The 22,354-nt window shown below is 56.3% G+C and overlaps 1 protein-coding gene across 20 annotated transcripts in view; it reads right to left on the reverse strand.

The window, feature by feature from the left end:
* The window catches only part of CHLSN (cholesin), a 148,328-nt gene that overhangs the window by 23,420 nt on the left and 102,554 nt on the right, over positions 1-22,354 (reverse strand). For 13 of the 20 annotated variants that reach the window (XM_072836680.1, XM_072836678.1, XM_072836677.1 and 10 more), the window contains 3 exons: positions 20,286-20,342; positions 7,347-7,546; positions 828-909 (listed from right to left, as the gene is read on the reverse strand). In XM_072836680.1, the coding sequence (XP_072692781.1) occupies positions 828-909; positions 7,347-7,546; positions 20,286-20,342 (339 nt within the window). The remainder of the gene's footprint in view (positions 1-827; positions 910-7,346; positions 7,547-20,285; positions 20,343-22,354) is intronic. The other 7 variants (XM_072836689.1, XM_072836687.1, XM_072836693.1 and 4 more) reach the window with 2 other exon arrangements.

A 22,354-nucleotide genomic window follows, 5' to 3' on the forward strand; every position in this document is an offset into this window, starting at 1 on the left:
TGCTCCTGGGTGTGCTAGGAGGACACAAATACACGCCCCTGGGTGTGATAACTGGCCTCTCCAAGCACACCAAGGTTGTGAAGGAAGATCCAAGCTAAAGGAAATGACAGGCACTGACAAGCAAATGTGACTGCAGATGGGACCCTTGCCCATGGATGCCAGTAAGAACCAGTAGAGCCCATGGTGGTCATGAGAGGCCTGGCTCATCCGCAGGAAGAGGATACTACAGCATTCTGGGGTAACACAGTATCTCTTCTACCACACCACACCACCCACCCCTGGATCAAGAGCGCCTGGGAAGACAATTCCCCTATGGTCAGCAGCTTCCTTGGGGAAGGTTCAGCTCGAAGCAGGCAGGCTGACAGCCTAGGACCCAAGCCTGCAAGCCCCTGGCCCAAGTCTTGCCCTGGACAAGCAGAGATTCTTCCTCTACAGCCCCAAGCAAATCCTTTCCTTTGTAAAATCAGGGGTTGGACTGGGGACCCCTGGCGGGGTTCCTACCACAAGTGCTAGGGCCTCTTTCTTAACCATAGTCTTGGCCAGGCCTGGCTGCTGGGGGCCTGCCCTTCCCAAGCCCCTGCTGGAAGGGAAGCCTCAGGCTCCCGTGGCCTAAGCAGGCCCTGCCATCCTGGTCACTGGGACATTGACCCCCACCCCCAAGTATGCACAGACTATCATCTGGGAGATCCCTACGTCCCTGGGAATGCACACATCTCCTCTCCTCCTCCCCACCAGGTACACACACCTGGTTACTGTTGTACACGTGCACACACACCTGCCCCACCCCCCCAGCATGTACATGTATCTTCCCCCCAGTGCGCACACACCTGGTTGCTGTCGTACATATGCAGTAGCAGCCAGGTCTGCCTCGTCTTCTGAAATCTCCAGTTATCATGCTTCTCGGCCCAGCTAGGAAGCAAGGACAGAACATTTCAGGTGCTGGCAGGAGAAGCTGGATGGGTCTGTGCACCGGGTGTGTGTAGGTACTGCCCAAACCTGCCAGCTGGAGGGTAGCAGCCAAGGAGCAGGAGCAGAAGGGCTTCAGGGACTTGGCACTGGGAGGACACTTCACTTCTGCATGCCCTCAGGGCCCTCCCCAGCTAGGCCTGCCTCCACATCTGTACACAACAGCACAGGGCTCTTTCTTCCAGCCCTACAATGCCAAAATTTTACAATGCCAACTTGTACATCCGGAATTCTGTGGTATCAGCCATTCTTGCAAAGCCTTTATCATGTATTATGGCAGAGCCTGCCCACCAGAGTAGGGGAAGCCTTTAAGCCAAGAGCTGTGCGTGGAGGGTGAGGGACAGCAAGCTAAGAGGAGCCAAGAACCCCCAGCCTTAAGGGCCATGCTGTTTGGGTTGCTCGGATATCAGGGACAAGGAAAGAAACCGGCCATGCCAGCTCTGTGCCTCTGCTAGAGCCTCCTGACCTGCATGTCAGCAACCTGAAGGCCTCCGAGGGGCCAGGCCCCCACATGCCAAGACCATGGCAACAAACCCAGCCTGCTCACATGCAGCCCACACTGGAGGGGCCAAGGAAGAGGAAGCAGGTAACATCAGGTGTTGGAGGAAGTAAGTCAGGATGGGTGGGCAGCAAAGCCAGGCTCTTGGAGCTGAGAGGTGAACACAGGGCCAGAGGCTGGCATATCTGGGACTTTTGGGCACCGATGGCCATGGGGCTGCAGCCTCACTGCCTCTACTGGGAAGTGGGGGGGAGGGGGCAGGTAATTGCAGAGAGGGTCCAAGAGCTCCTGCTGGCTTCACAGCTTGTGGGGCCAGGGCAGAAGCACATGATTCGCTGCTGGGCTGTTGTACACACAGTCATGTAAGAGCAGAGCCCCAGGAGCCCTGCCCCACGCCTGTCTAGGGACCAGGGGCACTCTGTGGGGCAGCCACAGAGCAGGACCTGAGCCAAACTGGACCTCTGCTTCTGTCCTCCTCAGGGAGTAGACACCACAGCTCATGCCTGGATTCCCATCTTGAATTGAAATGTCTGGATTCCCATCATTTATCAGTGAGGCCTTGGAGGCCGCCAGATTGGTCCTCTTACAAAGCAGCGTGCCTTTAGGGCAACATACTGGGGCTCTAGAACCAGCAGGTGCGGCACTCAGCTTGTGCCCCCACAGAAGCGTGAAAGCAGAAATCAGAACAGCGGTCATTAGAGGAAGTGATGGAAAAGAAAGAGCCACCACCGCCCTTTGGCCCCTCCCCACACTGATCATCAAGTCACTGGCTCTGCCTCAAATTTTCCTCTATCACCCACTTGGTAGAAACAGGCGGACTCTTCAAAAATGCTTCCTTTGCCACATGGTCTGATGTGAAGTAGAAGGTGCTGGAGAGACATAACCAGACAACAGAGAAAAGCTCTTCTATCCTGGTTCTGGGGAGCAATGGTCCACTGTGGTCCCAGCCAGACCGCCCCTGAGCAGCCTTCCCGGCAAGTCCCATGAGCTCGGCTCCTGTGACTTCCCTGCCATTCTGTGAGCCAGGGCTGGGCCTCCCCTGAGAGGTGTAGGCCCCGGGCTCGTCCCAGCTCTAGGGGAGTGGCTGCCCTGGAATCTGTTCCTCCTGGGTCTCGAGTCCTCGACACACTAGCAAGCCCTTGTTATGCTTAGTCATTCCTTGTAATAAACTTTCCCTGTGCCTCCATTGACTGCCTGCACCCTGGCCCATCCTCCTGTCGTGGAGGATGGCACATGACCTCACCCTAAGGCCTGTGGGGTTCCTCCTGGGCTGACAGAGGTGTGGTGGTGCTGAGCTCCATTGCCTGGGACCTGGGGCTCTGTGGACCTGGCTCCCATCATTGCCACGTCGACAACACAGATGGGCTGTGTGCCCAAAGCAACATCCTTGCTGGAACACCAGGGCTCTGGTCATCTGAGCCCCCATGGAGTCTTGGAATGGCTTCAGATAGGTCATGTGGGCCTGCAGGAAGCAAGGGACACAGGCTGGGGGCTCCAAGCAAGCCCATAACAAGCAGAGTGAAGGCCAATGAGGACAATGAGGACAATGACAGGGAAGACATGACAGTGGACACGGATGAGCCAGCCCGCCTATTGGGGTTCCTGCTCCACCCTTGGAGACCCCTGCTTGAGAGGCAGTGCCCTGCCAGGAGAAAAGAATCTGTATTTTAGGGAGCAGTGAGGGAGTAGGGACCCAGGGCCAGAGTAGGTTCCCTGGTGCCAGGACTGAGCACCACCCTCTTGAGGGCGTGCTGAGTCCTTAGTGGCTTCTAGAGAACTCGACTCTGGGCACCATGAGGTCATGGATGAAGGACGAGCAAGAGGCAGGCACAGTCACTGCCCAGGCCCCAAGCCCATGGCCACCCAGAGATGTGGTGTGGCATAAGGGGTGGCAGGTATGACAGCAGCTCTGAGGCTGTAGTCCCACAGTGAGCCCAGGGCCGAGGCCCTGCCTAGGCCACAGCATCAGGCAGGTTCTGTATTTCTTTTTCCTTTCTTTTTTTAAAATTTTTATTTATTCATGAGAGACATAGGTTCTGGAGCCTCTGAGCCGGTGAATGTGTCTCCTCCCTCCACCAACCCCTCCCCAACACCACGGCTCTCCGGACAACAGGCAGCACATGTGCCAACTCCCACGTTCAAGCCCATCGGTACCAGCATGAAGCAGCCATGCCCCCTGTGGCAATCCCAGCTCTCTGTGGCAGAAATCTCATCTCAGCTGACAGGAAGATCAATCCTAGTGCCTGGACTGGGACCCAGGTATAATTAGGGTCCTCAGCTGTGATGGGGTGTGGCAGCCTCATGCCTGCAGGGAAGCCCTGAGCCACTGGAGCTCCACACCCTGCCAATCCCCAGTCCCCACGGCACTGCCACCCACTCAGGAGCCTCCACCCTGCCTCTGCTCTGCTTATAGCCTGCCTGGGCACCCAATCCACATTACGGCCTGCACTGGGGGTGAGGCTGTGGCACTGAGCGCACCGCGGCTGGGACAGGACACCGCTGTCAAGGAGGAAGGAGGCGTAGGTGTGCATGTCTGCTTCACTCGGTGGGGGGAGAGGGGGCGCTGCTCGTGCCCATGACCCCACTGGCCCGCTACAAATGTGCTCAGGGCCCCTCACTTCTCTTGACCCAGTAGCCTGGTAGCACTGAGACCCGTATCTGTCACACAGCACACCAGCCACCAGCCACAAATGCAGTGTGGGGACTGCAACAGATACCACTGGCTGCATGCAGCAGTAGCCATGGAGCGTGGCACAGAGTGTGGCCTGTATTTCAGCTCCGTACCTCCTTTTCCAGCTCTGAGCTCCTGGAGTCCTGTCTATAACATGGAGCAGTAATACCTTCCTGTTCCAGTTTAAGTGAAAGTGGGGCCCCTCCAGGAGACGGGTGCCCTCCTGCAAACCCCTGCTCTCAGGAGCTCTCTGATGCCCTGCCAGCCACAGCAGCACAGCCCGGCTGTGGTTGGGAAATGGGGCCCCAGCTACTCGAGGTGGAACCTCATTCCCACAAGGTCACTTTGTGTGGCAACAGGTATAGCTGCAGATGGCCCATGGCCTCCTGCCAGGAGGACAGTCCTGCTGGCTTGGGCAGACAGGAGGGACCCCCGGGGAGAAGGGAAGAAAACTACCAGAGTATGTCTCTCTGCCCTCAGCCCATGCCACAGGCACTTGGTGCAGGGTTCCCAGAGGAGAGGAACTCCTCTCCTCTGGGAACCCTGCACCCTAGCTGCCTCTGTCCCAGGCTGTGACATCTCATAGGTACCCAGGACTACCCCTGAGGCTCCCACAGGGTGCACAAGCCATCACTGCTGTTTCACGAGGACACATGGAACACGGCATGGCTCCATCTGCACAGCACCAACACCTGGCAGGCACTAGGGGGCTGCAAGAGTCCATGGGGGCTGGAGGTGAGGCCGGAAGCAAGGACTACACTGCTGAGGACAGGTTGCCAACCAGAGGATGGACACGGTCCCTGGGCTGGCCTCTAGGTAGTGGGGGCAGTTTGGGCAGGGCAGTAGTCCCTGAGGTGAAAACCAGGGAGTTGGGCAATCCAGAGTGAAGCCCTCCCTTTGCCTTCCATAAGGGGTCTACACAGAGAGTGGCCATAGGCACCGCAAGCCTCCTGGCCCGTCCTTACTGCCAGCTGCCCTAGTCAGGCTCTGTGTCCTGCTGTACAGCCTGGGGTCCACTCTGTGGCTGGCATCTCCCTGGCCTGTCCATCTGCTCCTCTGTCCATCCTGGGCCCAATGGCCTTCTCTGTCTCCAGCACCAACCTAGCTGGGAGGACAGCTCTAACCTTGGCAGAAAGCAATTTGCCCAGGCGTGCAGGCTCACAGAAATGCAGACTGGCTCTCAGAGAGGCACGGATGTTGCATCTGCTCTGATCTCAGAGGACGCTGGTGGCACCCACAGTGCTGAGCCCCTGCACCAGGCAGGCCTCAGAGACTGGACAGACCAGTATGGAGAGAAGTGCTTAGACCTGAAGAGGATCCCCAGAGGGTGACAATGGGCTGGGTGTCCTTAAGCTGCTGGTGTGGTCTCTGCACTTCCCTGTGGGGCACACCCCACACATGACACACAGTCGGGTCACCCCAGCCTCCCCCATGGACATCTGGGCCTAGGACTTCCCCTGGCACCCCTGCTGAGTTTAGGGAGGCCAGGAGGGCTGTGCCAGCATGTGGTCCCAGCAGACACAGATTCCCCAGCTCCCTTCCCCACTTCTTCTGGGAACTGTGGGAGGAGTGTGCCCAGGTGATACCAACACTGGAGAACTAGACACCCAAAGGGGCAATGGTTCCAGCACAGACCCACTGTGCCCAGGAGCCAAGGCTGCAGGGAGACTGAAGGTCCCACACCGCACAGAATTACACATCATTACAGCTAATAATGGGCCAGGGGATGGGAACTCCGACCACAGTCCAGGCCACAGCTCCCTCAGCTCTCTGGCCGGCTGCTCCGGGGGTGGGGGGTGGGGGTGTGTGTGCAGCAGAGAGAAGTCCAAGAGCCTATCTGCAGCCCTCTTCTCAGCAGGCAGGCGGGCTTCCAGAGAGGAATTCCTGCCCCCAGTGCAGCCAGGTCAGGGCCTTCTAGCGTTCTGCAGGCCAGCAGGTGGAGGTTCAAGAGCCAGTGGGCAGCTGTCCTCCTGGGGAGGAGTCCATCTTCCTCACTGAGTCCATCCAGTGACCCTCCAGGGAGGAGCCAAGAGGCGGTAGCCCAGCAGCCCACGGAGTTACCTGGATTTTTGGTTCAACATGGTACAGGATGCCAGTGAAGGGGACTATGAGATGCCACCCCACCCTCATTAGGATGGCCATCATCAGAGCACCTCCCCTTGCTGTGGGGCTGAAATGCTGCAACTGTTGTGTCTGCAGCTCTCCTACACCAGTCACCAGCAAACCCTGCCCCAAGGCTATGCCCAAGACAAAGGAAAACACTTCCACGCAGAATCCTGCACATGGGCATGCACCACAGCAACAGCCACAATAGCCACGATGCATATTTGGCTATAAGGAGAGAGGAAATGCTGGCATGTGCTGTCATGTGGATGAACCTCAAAACACTACACCAGGTGGAAGCAGCAGGCCACAAGAGGCCATGTGGTGAACAAGTCCCAAACTGGCACATCCACAGTGATACAAGGGCTAACACAGTGATACAAGTTTGAGGAGGGCTCGCTTGGAGCTGGGGTAGGGAGCTGCATGAGAGCAGAAGGCTGCTTTCTGCAGTAACAAAGGTGTTCTAACCTGGCTGTGGCAGTGGCTGCATGTAAACTGTTCCCCAAAAACAATGAGGAAAAAGAGAAAGCATGTGTCCATGGCAGGCATTCTCAGGCTGACCTGGTCTCGATTGCTGAGGCTCATGGCCTAAAGAGTGAGTACAGATCGGAGAAAGTATGAACTCACTCTCTGGGGAGGAAAACCAGGAGGGGGGGCCCTGCTGGAACACCTGCCTCTACTTACCTATAAGTTTCTTTGCAAAGAGAAGCCAGTGGTGTTACAGTGGCCTCACTTTTCTTGGAGCTTCTAGAAAGTTTCCTACAAAGCTATTAGCAGTGTAACTGCCAGCCTCTACCTGGTTGTGGTGACAGGGTAAAGCAGGGTCTGCTGGGCACCCCAAGGGCTCCAGTCATGGCTGCAGTGACTGTGCCCTGCTCCCCTTCCTCTGACAGCCCCACTGGAGGTGATGATTCTGTGGTGACACCTGCCAGGACAGGCCTCAGACCACAGGAGCACCACTGGTGGTGGCCCTACTGCCCCCAGGGTCCTAGTGGTTCTGGAGCCAGATGTGACCCAGGTCACCTGAGTCCACAGCCCAAATTCCCTCCCAGGACACCACAGAGTCCCTGGACACTGGCCAGGCCCCACGCGAGGGGGGCGTCTTACCCACGGAGGTAGTCCAGGGCCAGCTGGGCCCCGGAACGCTTGGCTGGTGGGCTCTGGGCTGCTCCTGACTCTCGCAGTCGCTTCTTCTCCTCTTTTCTCCGCTCCTTCTTCTGCTTCCTCTCCAGGACCCTCTTCTCCTCCGGGGTTAGCACTGGCAGCTGGGGGGCCGTCTCCTGCCCAGCCCCCAATACTGCTCCTCCCTAAAAGTCAAGGGAGAACCAGCCTGCAAGGATGTCTCGCAGCATCCTGGAGCCCCGCTCTGAGGAGCTGACCCCTACCAGGTGGGTGGGCTGTCCCACACCCCGTGCTGGGCTCCCCTGGCAAATGGAGACACAGCTGCTCAGAGTCTTGCCCTCCTGGGGACTCAGGTGACCCTCACCCCAGGACGGGTCAAAGTTGAGTGACCTCAGCTGCATTTCCAGACCCTGTGTGCTCAGTGCTGGGGACAAGGATTTCTGGGCCACCTGGAGGGCTCCATCCCATGAGGCTCTGCAGGACACTGCCCTTCGCCTGTCCCCAGCCCATTCCCACTGCTGTCTGCCCCAGGCCACCCCCAGGCCACCGCCCAGCAGGACATGAGGTACAGGCGCAATCAAAGGCACACTGCTCCCGGGGGATGGGGACGGGCAGTCTTCCCGCCACAAGGATCCGCTGAGGCCCTTCTGCTCCAGCAAACCTCTCCCAAGGAGAGCAGGAAGCTGTGCAGCTGGCAGACGCGGCACTAGTGGCCTCTTGCCCTCCCGATCTGGCTGGCTGTGGCTTCTGGACACCATTTTCCCAGACACCAGCCAGGTATAGTCCTGACTATCAAACCAAATGAGACTCAAAACCAGGTGGGGGGTGGTGGTGTGTGACTCCAGCAGCTGCACACCCTTCCCCCTTCCTGGAAAACCTACAACACCAGTGCCAGTGTCACTGTGATTCCAGCCAGGGACCTGGCTACTGCTCCCCAGGCCTCCAGAGGCCTAGCCAGCTGCCCCAGGGGCATCCAGCTTTTGCAGAGCCACGCCCCTCCCTCCGGCTGCTCCCCCACCCCCCAGGCCAGGCAAGTCCCTTCATAAAATGGCAGCGTCCTGACAACCTTTGTGTTCCCACTAAACACTGAATCCTTCCGGAATCTTCTAAAACAAAAGAGCAGCTTTCGTCAGCTCCTCCTCTGCTTCCCTTTAAAACCAGCTGAATTTACCAGCAGTGGGGTTTCAGGGTTACACTAGGGAGTCTCCAGCAGTGCCACACGCAAGCATGGACGCGCGCACACACACACACACACACACACACACACACACACACACGTGTGCCAGCGCAGGGCTCTCAGGCCGCCAGGACGGGAGGTGCTTTCAGAGGAGAGTCTCTGGACAACCCCCTTCTTGGGGAGGAGTGGCATCTCCGCAGATACAGCCCCAGGAGCCCAGCGCCCCAGCTGCCTGAGGGGCTTTGGTTTTTAGGTGTTTCCTGAAGTCTAGGGGGCAGCTGTCTGATGAGCATGACGTCTGCAGGGAGTTCCCCTGCCCCAGCTGCCTGCTCAGACCGCCCTGGGCCACGGTGGCCGACTGGGCAGGCAGCACAGCCAGTCTGGCACCGAGAACAGCAAACAGCCGCAGGCCAGCCTCTGCCTCCCTGAAGCCAGGCAGGCAATAGGGCAGCAGCCTTTCAGGGCCAAAGTCTCAGTGAAAGGTCAGGGCTGTAGCAGCGGGGGCCGAGGGCACATCAACACTGACCCTGAGGGCCTGGGCAGGGGCAGGGAGGGTAGGAAGCAGCTGCCCCCTTGCCCAGAGTGCTGAGTACAAACCCTGCATCTGTCATGGTGCTGGCTGTCACCAGGGCCTGGCCTCTGCCTCCTGCTCTGACCCAGTGGGGTAAGGATGCTCCCACCGAGGTTGGAGGGGCCTACCCCACAGGAGATGGAGCCCTGTCTGCTTCCTGAGGGCCCAGGGGTGGCCTGCGGAGTGTGTGCAGTCCCCACAGAGGGGCCACCAGGCTGGTGGCCAGGACTTGAATGCGGTGTGGCCTGTGAGGTCTGGCTTCTTCTTCTACAACACCCAGCATTAAGGACATGTGAACTTGGAAAGGACACAGATAGCTTCTTTCTCTCTCTGGCTAACGGTCACCCTGGCGTGGTGGTAGTTGGAGCCCATGCTCTGCGTCCTCAGGAGCTAAATGTGCCTCCAGAGTTGTTCAGAGGGCCGTGATGCCCACCCTTGACTGTGCCAGGGGTCAGCCAGGGACGCTGAGGGGGTCCAGCTGGATGCCCACACCCTGGCCACAGCCCAGGCTGAGAGGCCTCTCCAGAGAAGCTGGAAACAGAATCACACAGGGTGAAGCCTCCTGAATTTTAAGGGCTGGCAGCTTAAACAATGCACAGTATGACAGCAAAACAAACCATACTGTGTGAAGCAGACGAGGAAGCCAGCACCTCTGACCCAAGCCCTCTGACCCCTAACACCAAGACAGACTCTCCACCTGGACCAGCCTTCCTTTCCCTAAACACTGGCCCTTTCTGATTCTCTTCAGAGGGTAGGGGCCACCAAGGAAAGTAACCAGAGCCACTCTCCCACCAATACTGCCAAGGAGGGGGACAGGGTGACAGACCATTGCCTCTCCTCCAGCTGTGGTCCTTCACCGGGAGGTGAGCACATGAATCCAAGCAATGATTTGTGAAAAACACAAAGGTCCTTGGCATTGCTTGAAGATAAAGAGGTGGGTGCAGGTATGCAGGGCTGTGACCTGGCCCACGCAGCAGGGATAGGCCAAGTGAGGGCTGCAGGGTAACTGGGCTGGCCATGGTGCCCACTGCTGCGTGGACCTCACCTGGTCTCCTTGCTCTGGGTGCCCTGACCTTTCTGGCCTGGACCAGGTGACACCCCCATTGCTGCTACCATCACACGAGTGACGTCAGCTATTCTGGAGTGGTGCCCTGTGTGGACATTAGGCTGGCAGGGCCAGAGTGCTGTGTCAGCCATGGTGGAGCCTGCATGGGACCAGGGGGTAGGGGCTGGGATGGGAGACAGCAGGACAGGCACTGGCTGGACCCAGGGACCTCCCAGCACGTCAGGGTGAGGGCCATGGGGACCTACCCGGGACCCCCCTGCTTCCCTCATCCTGCAGCATCGCCTGTGCAGGGGGGTTCTCAAGCACGGCAGCTGCCAGGGGCCGCCTGCGAGCTTTTAGTGATACCACCATCTCTGGAGGCAAGGCTTATTAATACAACTTTCCTTCCAGCTGAGAATGAACTTCTTCCAGTGGCCACTGCTCTGATAACCCTCCACAGAACTCGGTTTTAATTAGCAAACAACAGTTGGGACACACCTGCCACCATCACCCATACCCCCTCAAAGTTACCTCGTTTAAAGGTTGTGAACAGCCCATGTAAACAGAGAAAAATCTTAAAAGGAATGCAGCAGTCAGATCATCGAAGCCTATTGGGGTCCCTTCTGGGAGTGTCATGGGGTGAGAGGGGGAGCACCCCCAGCCCCCTGCAGGCCTGGCCCACTCTCCAGGGGAAGTCTAGGGCGGCAGCAGATCACCAGCTGTGAACACGACCCTTTTCCAAAACACAGACTGGACAACATGGGGGGAATCTGCCACCACCCTGGTCTGCTGCCTGTTTGCTTGTCACAAACACGTGGAACTGACAGTGTGCAGCCTCCATGCAAACACGCATTTCTACAGAGATGGGATGACCGCACAGCAGTGCTGCCATGGTTTCTGGCATTCCACGTTGGACCACATACAGAATCTCCTATTACGGGAAGTCAAACTTTCAGCAACACATTCTCTTACTGTTAGACGTCTCCTGGACTGTGTTTCAAAAGGCACAAAAATAACTCAATGCACATGGAAAACTTCAGGCAGGACAAATGGACCTGCCACTGCCACCAAGGAGGATGATGGGTGGTATGACCGAGGGACCTGGAATTTCTTCTAGGTCATCTCAACATAAATGTTTTCAAGTACAATAGTAAGTAACGTAGTGTTCATGTCATTAAATGCACTAAAAATCAAATCCTTACCGGCTTCTAGGGCAATGAAAACACTGGCTGCATGTATTAAACATACTGGAAATAAACAAACCCAAAAGTCCCAGACTCAAGAGTGAAACTAGGTAAGTAAAAGAAATATGGGGGCACCTCTGATAGAAACGTTGACACTGTTTGAGGAAAGATGAGTACGTTATAAATGATCATTTTTTAAAAGATTTTATTTATTTATTTATGAGAGACAGGCAGAGACATCGGCAGAGGGAGAAGCAGGCTCCCTGTGGGGAACCCAATGCAGGACTCGATTCCAGGATCCCTGGATCATGACCTGAGCCAAAGGTAGATGCTCAACCACTGAGACATCCAGGTGTCCCATAAGCCACCATTTTCTTTCACCTTGGTAAGTCCTGGCACGAGTCAGGGGAGAAATGATATGACTTTGATTTGGAAAGGTTACCACAGACTCCACCCAGCAGAAAAACCCTCCACCGAGAGCTGCAGGATATAGGTAGGATGTAGTGCAGGATGTAGTACAGGATGTAGGAGAACAGGCTCAGCATTTTTTGGATCCAGGAGAGGGGCCTCTCCAGGCACTGGACTTGGTCACAGAGCACAGGCTCCCCTGCAAACACCCCAGGCCCAAACTCAAGAACCCACAGAAGCCAACAGCCACTGTCATTCCCCAATGAGAAGACATTGGCAAAGAGACCAGAGGGATGCAGGCCAAGGTGGCGGCAGGGGATGGGGCAGATGTCCAGTGGGACTTTTCTCTCCCTCTCAAATATCCGACTTCACAAAGGGAGGGACACTTGAACTGTTGGGCTGGGTCAGCCTCCCCTCACCCTGGTCTTTCCTTTGGGGAGCAGCAGCTATGAACACATACCCCTGGGGGGCTGCTGTGGCCAACACTGGCCACTGGGGGACAGGGACACCTGGCCCCACACTTTTAGCTTGTTTCTGGTAGGCACTGGGGCCAGGCCTGTGGGGTGGGAGGGTTAGGGGTGTGCTGAGGCTCACCCCACAGCTCCTGGCGCTCCTGCCCCCATAGCTGCATCTCCAAATCAGGTTCCTGTGCCTCATCTGTCGGTCACTCTGCTTCTGGGGGGACCCAGTCTAAGGCTGAAGAGAGAGTGTGCTGCATGAGCCTGTGTCTCTGTCCCACATCTTTGGCTTATAGCGGGAAGGGGTCTCACCCCTTCCCCTGCCCCTCAGAACTGGCCAGCCCTACTCCCTGCACCCAGTACAGCAGCCCAGCTATGGGGTCCCGGGGCCTGGGGAGCAGGCAGCCTTTTGGGTGGGGGCAGCTTTGGGATACCGAGAAAGGCTCTGAGAGGACAGTCTTGCTGCCATGTCTCCCCAGCCTCAGAAACGGCCTTGTCCTTGTCCAGGGCTGCCCTGGTCTCACAGCAGACAGGGAAGTGGCCTCTGAGGCTCCCCTGGTCCCCCTAAGCCTTGGAAGAGGAGCAGATTGGGCCACTGTGGGCACGGAAGCTTCAGCATGTGGGTGGTCCCTGCAGGTGTGACAGCAAGGTGACACCACCTCTGGGGCATGCTCAACTCCAAGATTCAGGGCTGGATGCCAGAGTCTCAGTTCTAGGACCAGGAGTTTGGGGCCATCAAAAGACACAGAGGGCTGCCATTCTGCACACATCTCGACGGCTGGCTTTGCCAGCAGCGGGCCGATGCTAGGGATTGCTGTTCCCACCCACACTGGGGGATTCCAGGTCATGATCAGCCCTCTCTTCCTGCAGACCTTCCTTCCTTCCAGGCTCAGGTAGCAGAGCCTTTGTCTAAGAAAGGAGGCAGACTCGGGAAGGCAGGGACGACCCCATGTAGACTCGAGGGACAGGGGCCTTGACCATCCTGTCTGCCAGGACACCCTCCCCCCAGGCAGGAGATGTTGGACACCTGGGCGTGCTCTAGGTTAGCACCTGCACCGCCAGCAACCACAGTCAGAGTGTGGGGTGGTGAAGGGGGCCAGGATCCGGGAGCTGGGAGAGCAGGCTGCCTGGCTATACACAAACCTGTGGCTACACTGGCTCAGGAACACCTGTGATATTGGCCCATTGTTTGAAACCGTTACCCGTGGCAAACTGGGGCAGGTTCCGAGCCAAGCAGGGATGTGATCAAGGGCCGCCCACAGCACCATGTGTGCCCTGAGGTGCTGTGACTCTGCTGTGGCCCTCAGGGATAGCCCTGAGTATATCTACCTGAGTAAGGTGTCCTAGAAGGCCGTGGCTTCCCCTGTAGAGGGGGGCAGCACTGTGGCCTGGGCGCTCCCACAGGGAAGCCAGTCTCCCTGGAGGAGATGGTCAGGCTCCTTAGGGCCAAGCCACAAAGCCACCCCTACAAGTCCTTGAAGACCTAAAACCTGAGGCTGCCACCCTGCCACGCTTACTGCTCCACTGACAGATGCCGAGACCCCTATCTCCAGTGGGGGCCCAACCTAAGTCCAGACCCCTGGCTTCCGAGTCTCACTCATGTGTTCTTGGAGGCCATCTGGAAACACTGGAGGTGCAGTATCTCCTTGAACGGGTTTGGGGGCATCTAGAGCCACGAGTGGGTGGTCTTGCTGTGGGCACGGGTGATGGCCGTCCTCTGCTCTTGGTAAGGGCTTTCAGCACACAGGATGCCAAGCTTGTAGGAGATCAGTTTTGTACCTTTGTGTCGATTCATTTTGGTGAAACCACAGCAGGAAAAGTTTAAGTTTACAAGGCCCAAAGCCCACAGACTTCCTTCCCTGGGGCCCCTCTGCACTGTGACTGTGCTGTCAGGCTCTCTGCTGGTTCAGTGTGGACTTGTGGGCGGACAGCACTGCAGACCCCTATGTCCTAGGCAGCATGGCAGGGGCTGGAGACGTGGGGGGATAGGGGACAGCTGAGGACCAGCTGTCACAGTGTTCACAAAGACTACTGATTCCAGACCAAACTGACCAGAGAAACCAGGCTGCACAGACCAGGGCTCGTGCTTGAGGCCACCCCAAGAGCTGAGGATTATGCTGACGGGCATCATGTGCCCCAGCGCAGGGGGCAGGAGCCAACCTCCCACCCCTGCCTGGGCATTGTGCACTGCCGCTTCTCTGGAAACTGAAGCTGTCCGGAGGCAGTGTCTGTGAGGTCAGCTGATGTGCTCTATCCAGACAAAATGCTGCCTAGACTCTCCTGCAGACCTTGCACCAGTGTCCCTTTTTGAGCCAGACGGTCCGGTTTGGACTTTCTGTCACATGAGACACATCACAGCCGTTTACTCAGAGAAGGGATCTTGCCCTGCCCACTACTGTGGTTTGACACACAGTGCCTGCCAGGGTGACATGAGCTGTGATGTGGGCACTGTCCACGCACCATTGTGTGCCTTGTCAATTGTTTACACCTGCTCCTGAGCATGGCAGCTGCCTTGGTTGAAACGCGGATTGCTCTGAACCTCGGGACCTGAGGGGAGGCTCCAAGGGTGACAGCTCACCCTGACCCCCAGGGCCGTAGTGTGCAGCCATAGCCTCTGGACTGGCTCAGGCTCCATGAGGGTCGACAGCAGCTCTGTGTATCCCAGAGAAAGGGCCCCGTCTTTCCCAGAGCATCCAGGAGCAGAGATCAATTGTTCATCTTCACACAGAGAGCAGGGAGGGGAAGGAGGCCCCTTCCACATGGGCACAGCGGCGGCCAGAGCCCAGGATGGGCCAGGAGCTGCTGAAGTCTGATGATGTGGCAAAGACAGGGTGATGGAGAACACTACCCCCTGGTCAGTGCTGGTCCTGCCGCCAGCTGCAGAGGAGGGCCGGCCACACCAGCCATCCTCCCGTTTTCCCACTTGGAAAACAGGAAATGCCAGACTCAACGCTTACAAGGTTTTGTAAAGCAAAGGAAACTTTTCTTCTTTCCCAAGATTGTGTGTGGAAACCCAAAATTCGATTAGCATTGGAGGATGGGATGAGGACTTCTCCCTGGGCTCTGGAACCTTCTCTCTGCCTGTCTATGTGGTGGAGCAATGCCTCCTTACATTTGCTGGCTATATATTTTTCAGAACGTGGCAAAAGGAAAAGTAAGTCCAGCAGGAGAAAGTGGATCTAGAATGTAGCCAAATTTAGATAAAGACCCTCAACTCCTCTCTGTGCACTGTCCTCGATGGCCCCCCAGGCCAGACACTGAGGTGTGTGCACACCCCTCTCTCTGCTCACCCCACAGCTCCACCAGGCAGGGGCTTGGGCCTCGGCAGATGCCATCTAAGGCAGAAAGCAGCCCAGACCCACCACAATGGTGTCGTCACCTCCCTGCAGAAGCAATATAAAAGCTGGAATGGAATTTTATGTTCTTACTTTTACACTGTCTTTGCAATCCTTGAGTCCTGTACACAGAGAACACATCTCTGTTTGGACTGGCCATGTTTCTAGGGCTCACCACATGGCCAGGTCAGGTTGTCAACCGCAGCCACCACCAAGTCTGGCCCAGGGCAGCCGGCAAGGACAAAAGAAGGATGGGTTTCCCCAGGCCTGCAGTTTTCACCCTGCAAGGCCTAGTGCCCACATTTGCAAATCAGCACCAAGCTTCCCTCTCCACAGGCACTGCACATACCCAGCCACCTCCCACAGCACTCACTAATTTTAACAGCTGACATTTGCAGAGAGCTGTGGGGTTTGACAGAGCTCAGGTCTTTACAGATGGGGAGCAGCACATGGAGCTCAGGAGCCCCCACATCCCAGAGGCCAGTCTGTGTTGGGACTGAAGCAGAGTCGTGAAGGCAGAGATGCCTATCCAGCAGGCTGGGTTCTGGCTCCTGAACCACCAGGACCATTCTCAGAGGGAGGCAAGAACTGAGAAGGGCTGGGCCTCCCAGAGACTTAGACTCTGCCCCAGCTCCTCTTAGGTTCAACATTTCCAAGCTGTTGGCTTTCTACAGGGCATCTAAAACCATAGGACTAGCCTCCTTCAGACCTATAAGCTTCTACCTGTCCCATCTCCACTTGTCACCCCAGCACAGGAGGTAAACCCAGAGCCATGTCCTAGCTCAGGACACGCTTCCTCTGCAAGCTCCAGATGACTTCGAGCTCTGGGCACTGGTACCAGGACTGGGTGCTTACCAAGTACTGGGGAGGGAGCAGGCAGGGAAGAAGAGTCTGAGGCTCCGAGGATCAGAAAGCAGGCAACCCTCCAGCTGGCCCTCAGTGTGGTGTCAGGAAGGCAGGGGGCTGCCGGCACCTGTGCCCTGTGCCTGTGGAGGAGGGGTGCCCCCCTCTCACCAGGAGGTCTTCAGCCTGGCTGGAGGTAAGAGGGAGGAAGTCCTCCCCCAGGACACCGTGAGCCAACACTGGCACTTGGCAGGGGAAGGAGCGTGGTGCACTCTGCATGAACCCAGAGGGTCTGCCTCCCTGGGGGTAAGCAGCGTTACCTAGATGGGGTCTGTGACTGGCACTGACCCATGCCCCCAGGGTGGGTGTGCAGGCAAGACCCAGGGAGGGGGGGCAGGAAGTGCCTGCTCTCCTTCCTCACCACAGAGCCACCATTCCTGAGAAGGAGTGCCTACTGGCTCCTGCAGAGCAGCTTGCAGTGTGCCAGTTCTCACCTCCAGATGTTTGAGTGTCCACTCCCAGCCTTGGTTTCTTCCCACTGAGGAGAGATCAGTTGCCTGGACCCAGGGATTGTGTCTCCTGCTCCATCCACCTCTGGGGTGGGCCAGCCGGGGAAAGTGGAGACAGACCACAGCACAACCCCACAGCCACTCCTCTTCCCTGGGATGTCACTGGCCCCCATCATGTCTACATCATTCTCTGCAGTGTCCTGCCTTCACAGACATCCTGATCCTTCAGAAATGAGCGCAGATCCCCTTCCCATCGTGGTCCTGAGTCAGCTACGGAGCTGGGCATCCTGCCACCTGGTGAGGCCCCTGCCCCTAGATGGAAGGGAAGCAGGGGCAGCCCTGGGTAGGAACTTCCTGCCTGGCCACCCCACATCATCTACACCAGCTCTGGTTGACGGCTGTGCCATCTGGAGCCCCTGACTAGTCAGATTTGCCTCACTGAACCTCCAGGCAAGTGACACTGTGACAGGGTGCCTGGCTGGCTCAGTCGGAAGAGTGTGACTCTTGATCTCAGAGTCTTGAGTTCAACCCTCACATTGGGTATAGAGATTACTGAAAAACAAACAACCTTAAAAAAAGTGACGCCATGATGAGACCAGTGGGCAGGCCCGGTGCTGTCCTGGGGTCTGCTCCTTCTGACCCCAACTGAAGATACGGCCACTGGGTTGGCTTAGGAAAGAGGCCAGAATTGCCATAAAGCCAGAGTGGTTCCCAGGCTCACCCCAGGTCCCAATGGACTTGTTGGCTGCCTCTGAAAAGAAAGGACATCGAGGGGCATCCATGGGCCCTGCTTGCCTGGGGACCAGGGTCGGGCCCCCTTCACCCACAGGACCAGACCTTTACGCTCCCCAGAAATCTGTTCATTTGGTGGCAGAACTCAACTCCTGGGAGTGGTTTTAAGAAGCATCAGAAGGAAAAAAAAAAAAAGCATCAGAAGGCAGTCTGGAGTCCAGTAATCCCTTTCTTCATCTAGATAGAAAGTGCGATCAAGTGGCTGTGAGGCACTGCTTTCCCACAGGGCCTGGGGCTGGGGTGTTCATCAGTGTACCCCCAGGCAATCAAACAGGGCTGTTATTCACTTCCTGCCATTGGATGGGAGGGAACCATCGCCAGCTCAGGTACAGCAGCGCCCTCATCCACCTGTCACCTGACAAAACCCATCAACTGACAACCCAACAGAATCAGTGCATGAGAACATCACGCAATCAGAATGGTCAGTCAAGTGCAAGCCTGAGGCAGGTGTGTGCTGTTAGGTATGCCCTCACCCAAGGGCAGGGGGTAGGATCTGGGCTGAAAATGACAGACCGTGGTGGAGGGGGTACTTGCTGAGGAGCCTCCTCCCCTTCCTTCTCTGCTCCTAAAGGCCTGGGCCACAACGGAGGCACAACCTCTCTCCTGTGTCCTATTCACAGAAGGGGACAGAACCTGCCCGAGCTCCATCTGTATAGGCCCCGGGCAGAGGATCCTTAACCACAGTTGTCCACAAACTGCCCAGGACATACTCCAAGCAGCACCTTTGGCATGAGAAGCCCTCCAGAGACACAGTGCGGTTTGTTGACCCTTCTGAATCTTGGTGCTCTGAAGCCAACAGTTCCAGACCGAAGTTCGGGGGTCAGAAGGGACTAAGGAGATGGGGTTCTAGAGATCTCCAGCTCGCAGGCCTCCCCACCTTGGAGCCCTTCTTCCTTCTGGTTGTGAACCCCAGGAGTCCAGAGGGCAGGCAGGAAGGCCACGCCTCTGTCTGTGGCACCATGGAAATCTGTTCTCAGTTCAAAGACTCCATCAGACTCATTACTGTAGTTATAAAAGTTTAGAAGGGTCATCTATAGTAACAAACTAGTTTCCTTTTCTATAAACAAGGACAAACGAGTGTTTCCTAGAATTTTTCAATGCAATGTTTTATTTTGAAATAAGTAGACACACATGCAGCTGATAGAGGCAATACAGACCTCCTGCTTACCCCCCACCTGGGTTCCTTGGTGGCACTGCCTACAGAACTGGCGTCAAGGCCATGACCAGAGACCCAGAGCAACACCTAGTAGACTCCAGTTCAGTAAAATGTGCAGGGGTGCACTGCCCCTTCCTTCTCAGGATGATCTCCCCAAACTCCCTCTCACCACCCCAAGACACCTGCCTGAGTTAACATGTGAATAGTCACTTCTTTGCTTCTGTGCAAATGGGACAATTTTCCGGTTTCATTTTGTTTGCAGTATCTTTTTTTTTTTTTTTTTTTTAAGATTTTATTTGAGAGAGAGAGCAAGCGAGCGAGCTAGTGCATGAACAAACCACAGGTAGGGGGAACAATAGAGGCAGGGGGAGAAGCAGAAGCAGGGTCTCTGCTGAGTAGGGAGCCCAATGTGGGGCTTGATCCCAGAACCCTGGGACCATGTCCTGAGCCAAAGGCAGATACTTAACTGATGGAGCCACTCAGGTGCCCCAAAGCTGCATTTTTCTTATAAAAGCAAAGTCACACCATAAATACGACATGGTGTCTTGCTTTTAAATTTTACTCACTTGAGAGAGAGAGAAAGCGAGCATGTGCACAAGTGGGGGGGGGGGGGGTTAGGCAGAGGGAGAAGCAGGCTCTCCACTGAGCAGGGAGCCTGATGTTGGACTCGATCCCAGGACCCCAGGATCATGACCTGTGAGCTAAAGGCAGATTAACTGACAGCCACCCAGGCGCCCCTGTTCCTAGTATCCGGATTAAAACAGGAACTTCAGAAAATGTGCATTGATGATTTAGGAAGCTGCTGCTTTGGTACACTACAGAAGCTGCTATGAAAAATGGGAGTCATGTGGCCCTGTGTGTGTAGTGGGGTTGCCACGGCCTCTGGGGATCTTGGATTGGTGCTGAGTGGAGGCAGACGCGGGCTCTGGCCTCGAGGAGCTCACGGCCAGATATAAGTGAGCTCCTGGAGGACAGGGAGGGCGGCTGCCAGAGCTGCTGTTGTGGCCGGCGGAGGCTCCTCGCAGAGCACAGCTCCTGGATCCAGATGCCTAGGCAAGCAATAGAGCCTGTGGACCCCTCTGAGGAGGCTTTCAAATCCAAGAAACCAAACACAGGACACACGGGGGCAAACAGACACTGTGACCAGAATCTAGACCATCCGCACTTTGCTAACACCCATGGCAGACCTGACAGCCCTGTCATAGTGCAGTGCCGCAGAGCACAGGTGAGAGGTCTCTACCCATCACCCCAAGCCTGCAAAGATTTACAGGCTTTGCATCTGTCACCACATGCACTGGAACAGCCAGGCTCCTTCCCCACCCACTTCTCCTGATCAAAATCCACCTGGCCTCAGAGAATAGGATGGAAGCTGCTGGAATCTTTTCCCAGACACACACGCAGGCACACACATCAAAGAACAGACTCCAGGATCCCAATTGAGCTCACCTCCTCGGTTTTCAGAGATGAGGAATTTGATGGGTGAAGTCTTGTTCCTGGACGGTCCTAGTAGGAAGCAGGTAGGGATGGTGGCCCTCAGAGGACTGGCCATGCTCTGGGGAGGGTCTCCCACACCAACGTTCTTCAAATCCCATGGCCTGGGCTGTCAGTGGGACCTGCCTCCCAGGCTCAGCTTCTGAGGGGAAGGCGACAGGGCCACACTTTGTGCTGGGTAGGCCATGTGCACCACATACCTCAGAGCTAGGAGGTCAGCATGGGTCATGAGTGTTGGCAGCTTGGCTTTTATTGCTGCTTCTTTTAACCCCAGGACAAAAATGGGATTTGTGGTGTGAGGGTGAAGTTTGTTAGAGACCAGTACATACTGAAAAGCCCAAAGACATACAGGTGTACACATCTGGGTATGAGAACGAGGTGAGAGAGGACCAGCCCCACAAAACCTTTTTTATGGTCCCATAGAACTTCAGCCTGAGATGGGTGTCAGAATGCTATAGCCTTTCCCAGGCTATGCTAGGGCCAGCTTATGGATTCCTTTGGAGACGGTGGTCCTGAGCCAGCAAGGTGAGCTCCCCTGCCCAGCCCTGCAGTTTGGTACCACAGGTGTCTGCACAAAGGGCTCCATGGTCTCAGTTGCTCCCCTGCCTGCAGAGGGAACCTCCAGCCCTGAGACCTTTATAAAGGTTAGCTTTCTGGAAACAAAGTTCTCTGATACTGCAAGTCACTCCTTTTATTTAGGTCACATTTACCATTTCACAGCTGGTCTGTCTGTCCACCCATCCAAAGTCAGCATGTCCAGCCCTGTCCTTGGAGGGTCTACTCTCTAGTGATGTCAGACACACAGATGGACAGGAGGAGCAGGGGCCAGGGTTTTGGGGGAGGTGGACAAATCTCCATGTTCCTCCCTCCATGAGAGGGAGGGAAGTGTGCAGGTGGTACCCAAATGGCCTGATGATCGATATGGAGAGCCACCTGACAGATATCGGTGACACCTTCCCTCTTTTACCAAATAGCAGCCAACCCCTTCTTTGCTGCAGGGAGTCCTGACTGGCAGAAACTCCAACAAGCCCACCTCCCAGCAGGTGTAGTGGGATGATCCTGCCTCTGTAAAGTGCAGGGCCCACCACCAGTTTCAGTTCAGTGTGGGATGTGGGCCATCTCAGCACTGCTTCTACCGAGCACCATCTGAGGCAGCCATCCAGGGCAAAGCACCTGCCAGGAGCCTCAGGGGATATAAGCGAAGAGCAACTCTGTTCTCAGGAGCTCTAGGTGGACACAGAGGGACGACATGCAAACAGGCTGAGCTGATACAGGTTATGGGAGAAGGGAATGCTGATGGTTAGCAGGAGAATGCCAACCCTGGCAGCAGAGGTGGGAGGTCAGGGGAGAAGAGGTACAATTCACAGGATGCACACTCACAGGCTGAGAGAGGCTGGGGGAACAGACTTCAGGGCCCCGAGATGGTTAAGTAAGACCACACAACACATGGCAAAGAAGAGCATGAGGACAGGGAAGATGCCTTTTTCATCAGAAGAACGTCCATTCCACAGACAACAATCTGTTAAGCGGGCCCTCCATTTCTGGAGACTCCTCTGCCTCTCTAACCAGCTGAGGGGTCGGTGTTTCTTCTTACTGGGCGTTTATGGCAGAGGGGGTTGGCCTGCTCCAGCACAATGGTCTTAGGATCTTGAGAGCAGAGTCTCAAGGAGGTTGTGAGGGCCCCTCCTTGCTAAGCCTCTCACCAGGCAGGCATAGGACCCGAAGCTGGGCCAGGGGGGCCACCCCCCAGCACTTCTCAGCCACAGAGAAGGTGTAAACCCTGCCCTCCTAGAAGAAAGGCTAACTGCCTGGCTGAGGCTGGGTCTTCCTGGAGCTCCAGGCCCCAAGGGCCACCCTGTCCCTTACTACCCCACCTGCCAGCTTTTGCTGCCTTGGGTTGACTCCTCTCTGTATGAGCTTTGACATCCATGAGTAGTCCTAGGCTCAATGGACCCTCACTTGATTTTAGGGAATAATCTAGACTCAAGTCATCTTTCTCTCATTACTAGCGGGCCAGCACAGGC

This window comes from Canis lupus, chromosome 8 (genome assembly GCF_048164855.1).
Source record: "Canis lupus baileyi chromosome 8, mCanLup2.hap1, whole genome shotgun sequence".
Taxonomy (NCBI): Eukaryota; Metazoa; Chordata; class Mammalia; order Carnivora; family Canidae; genus Canis; species Canis lupus.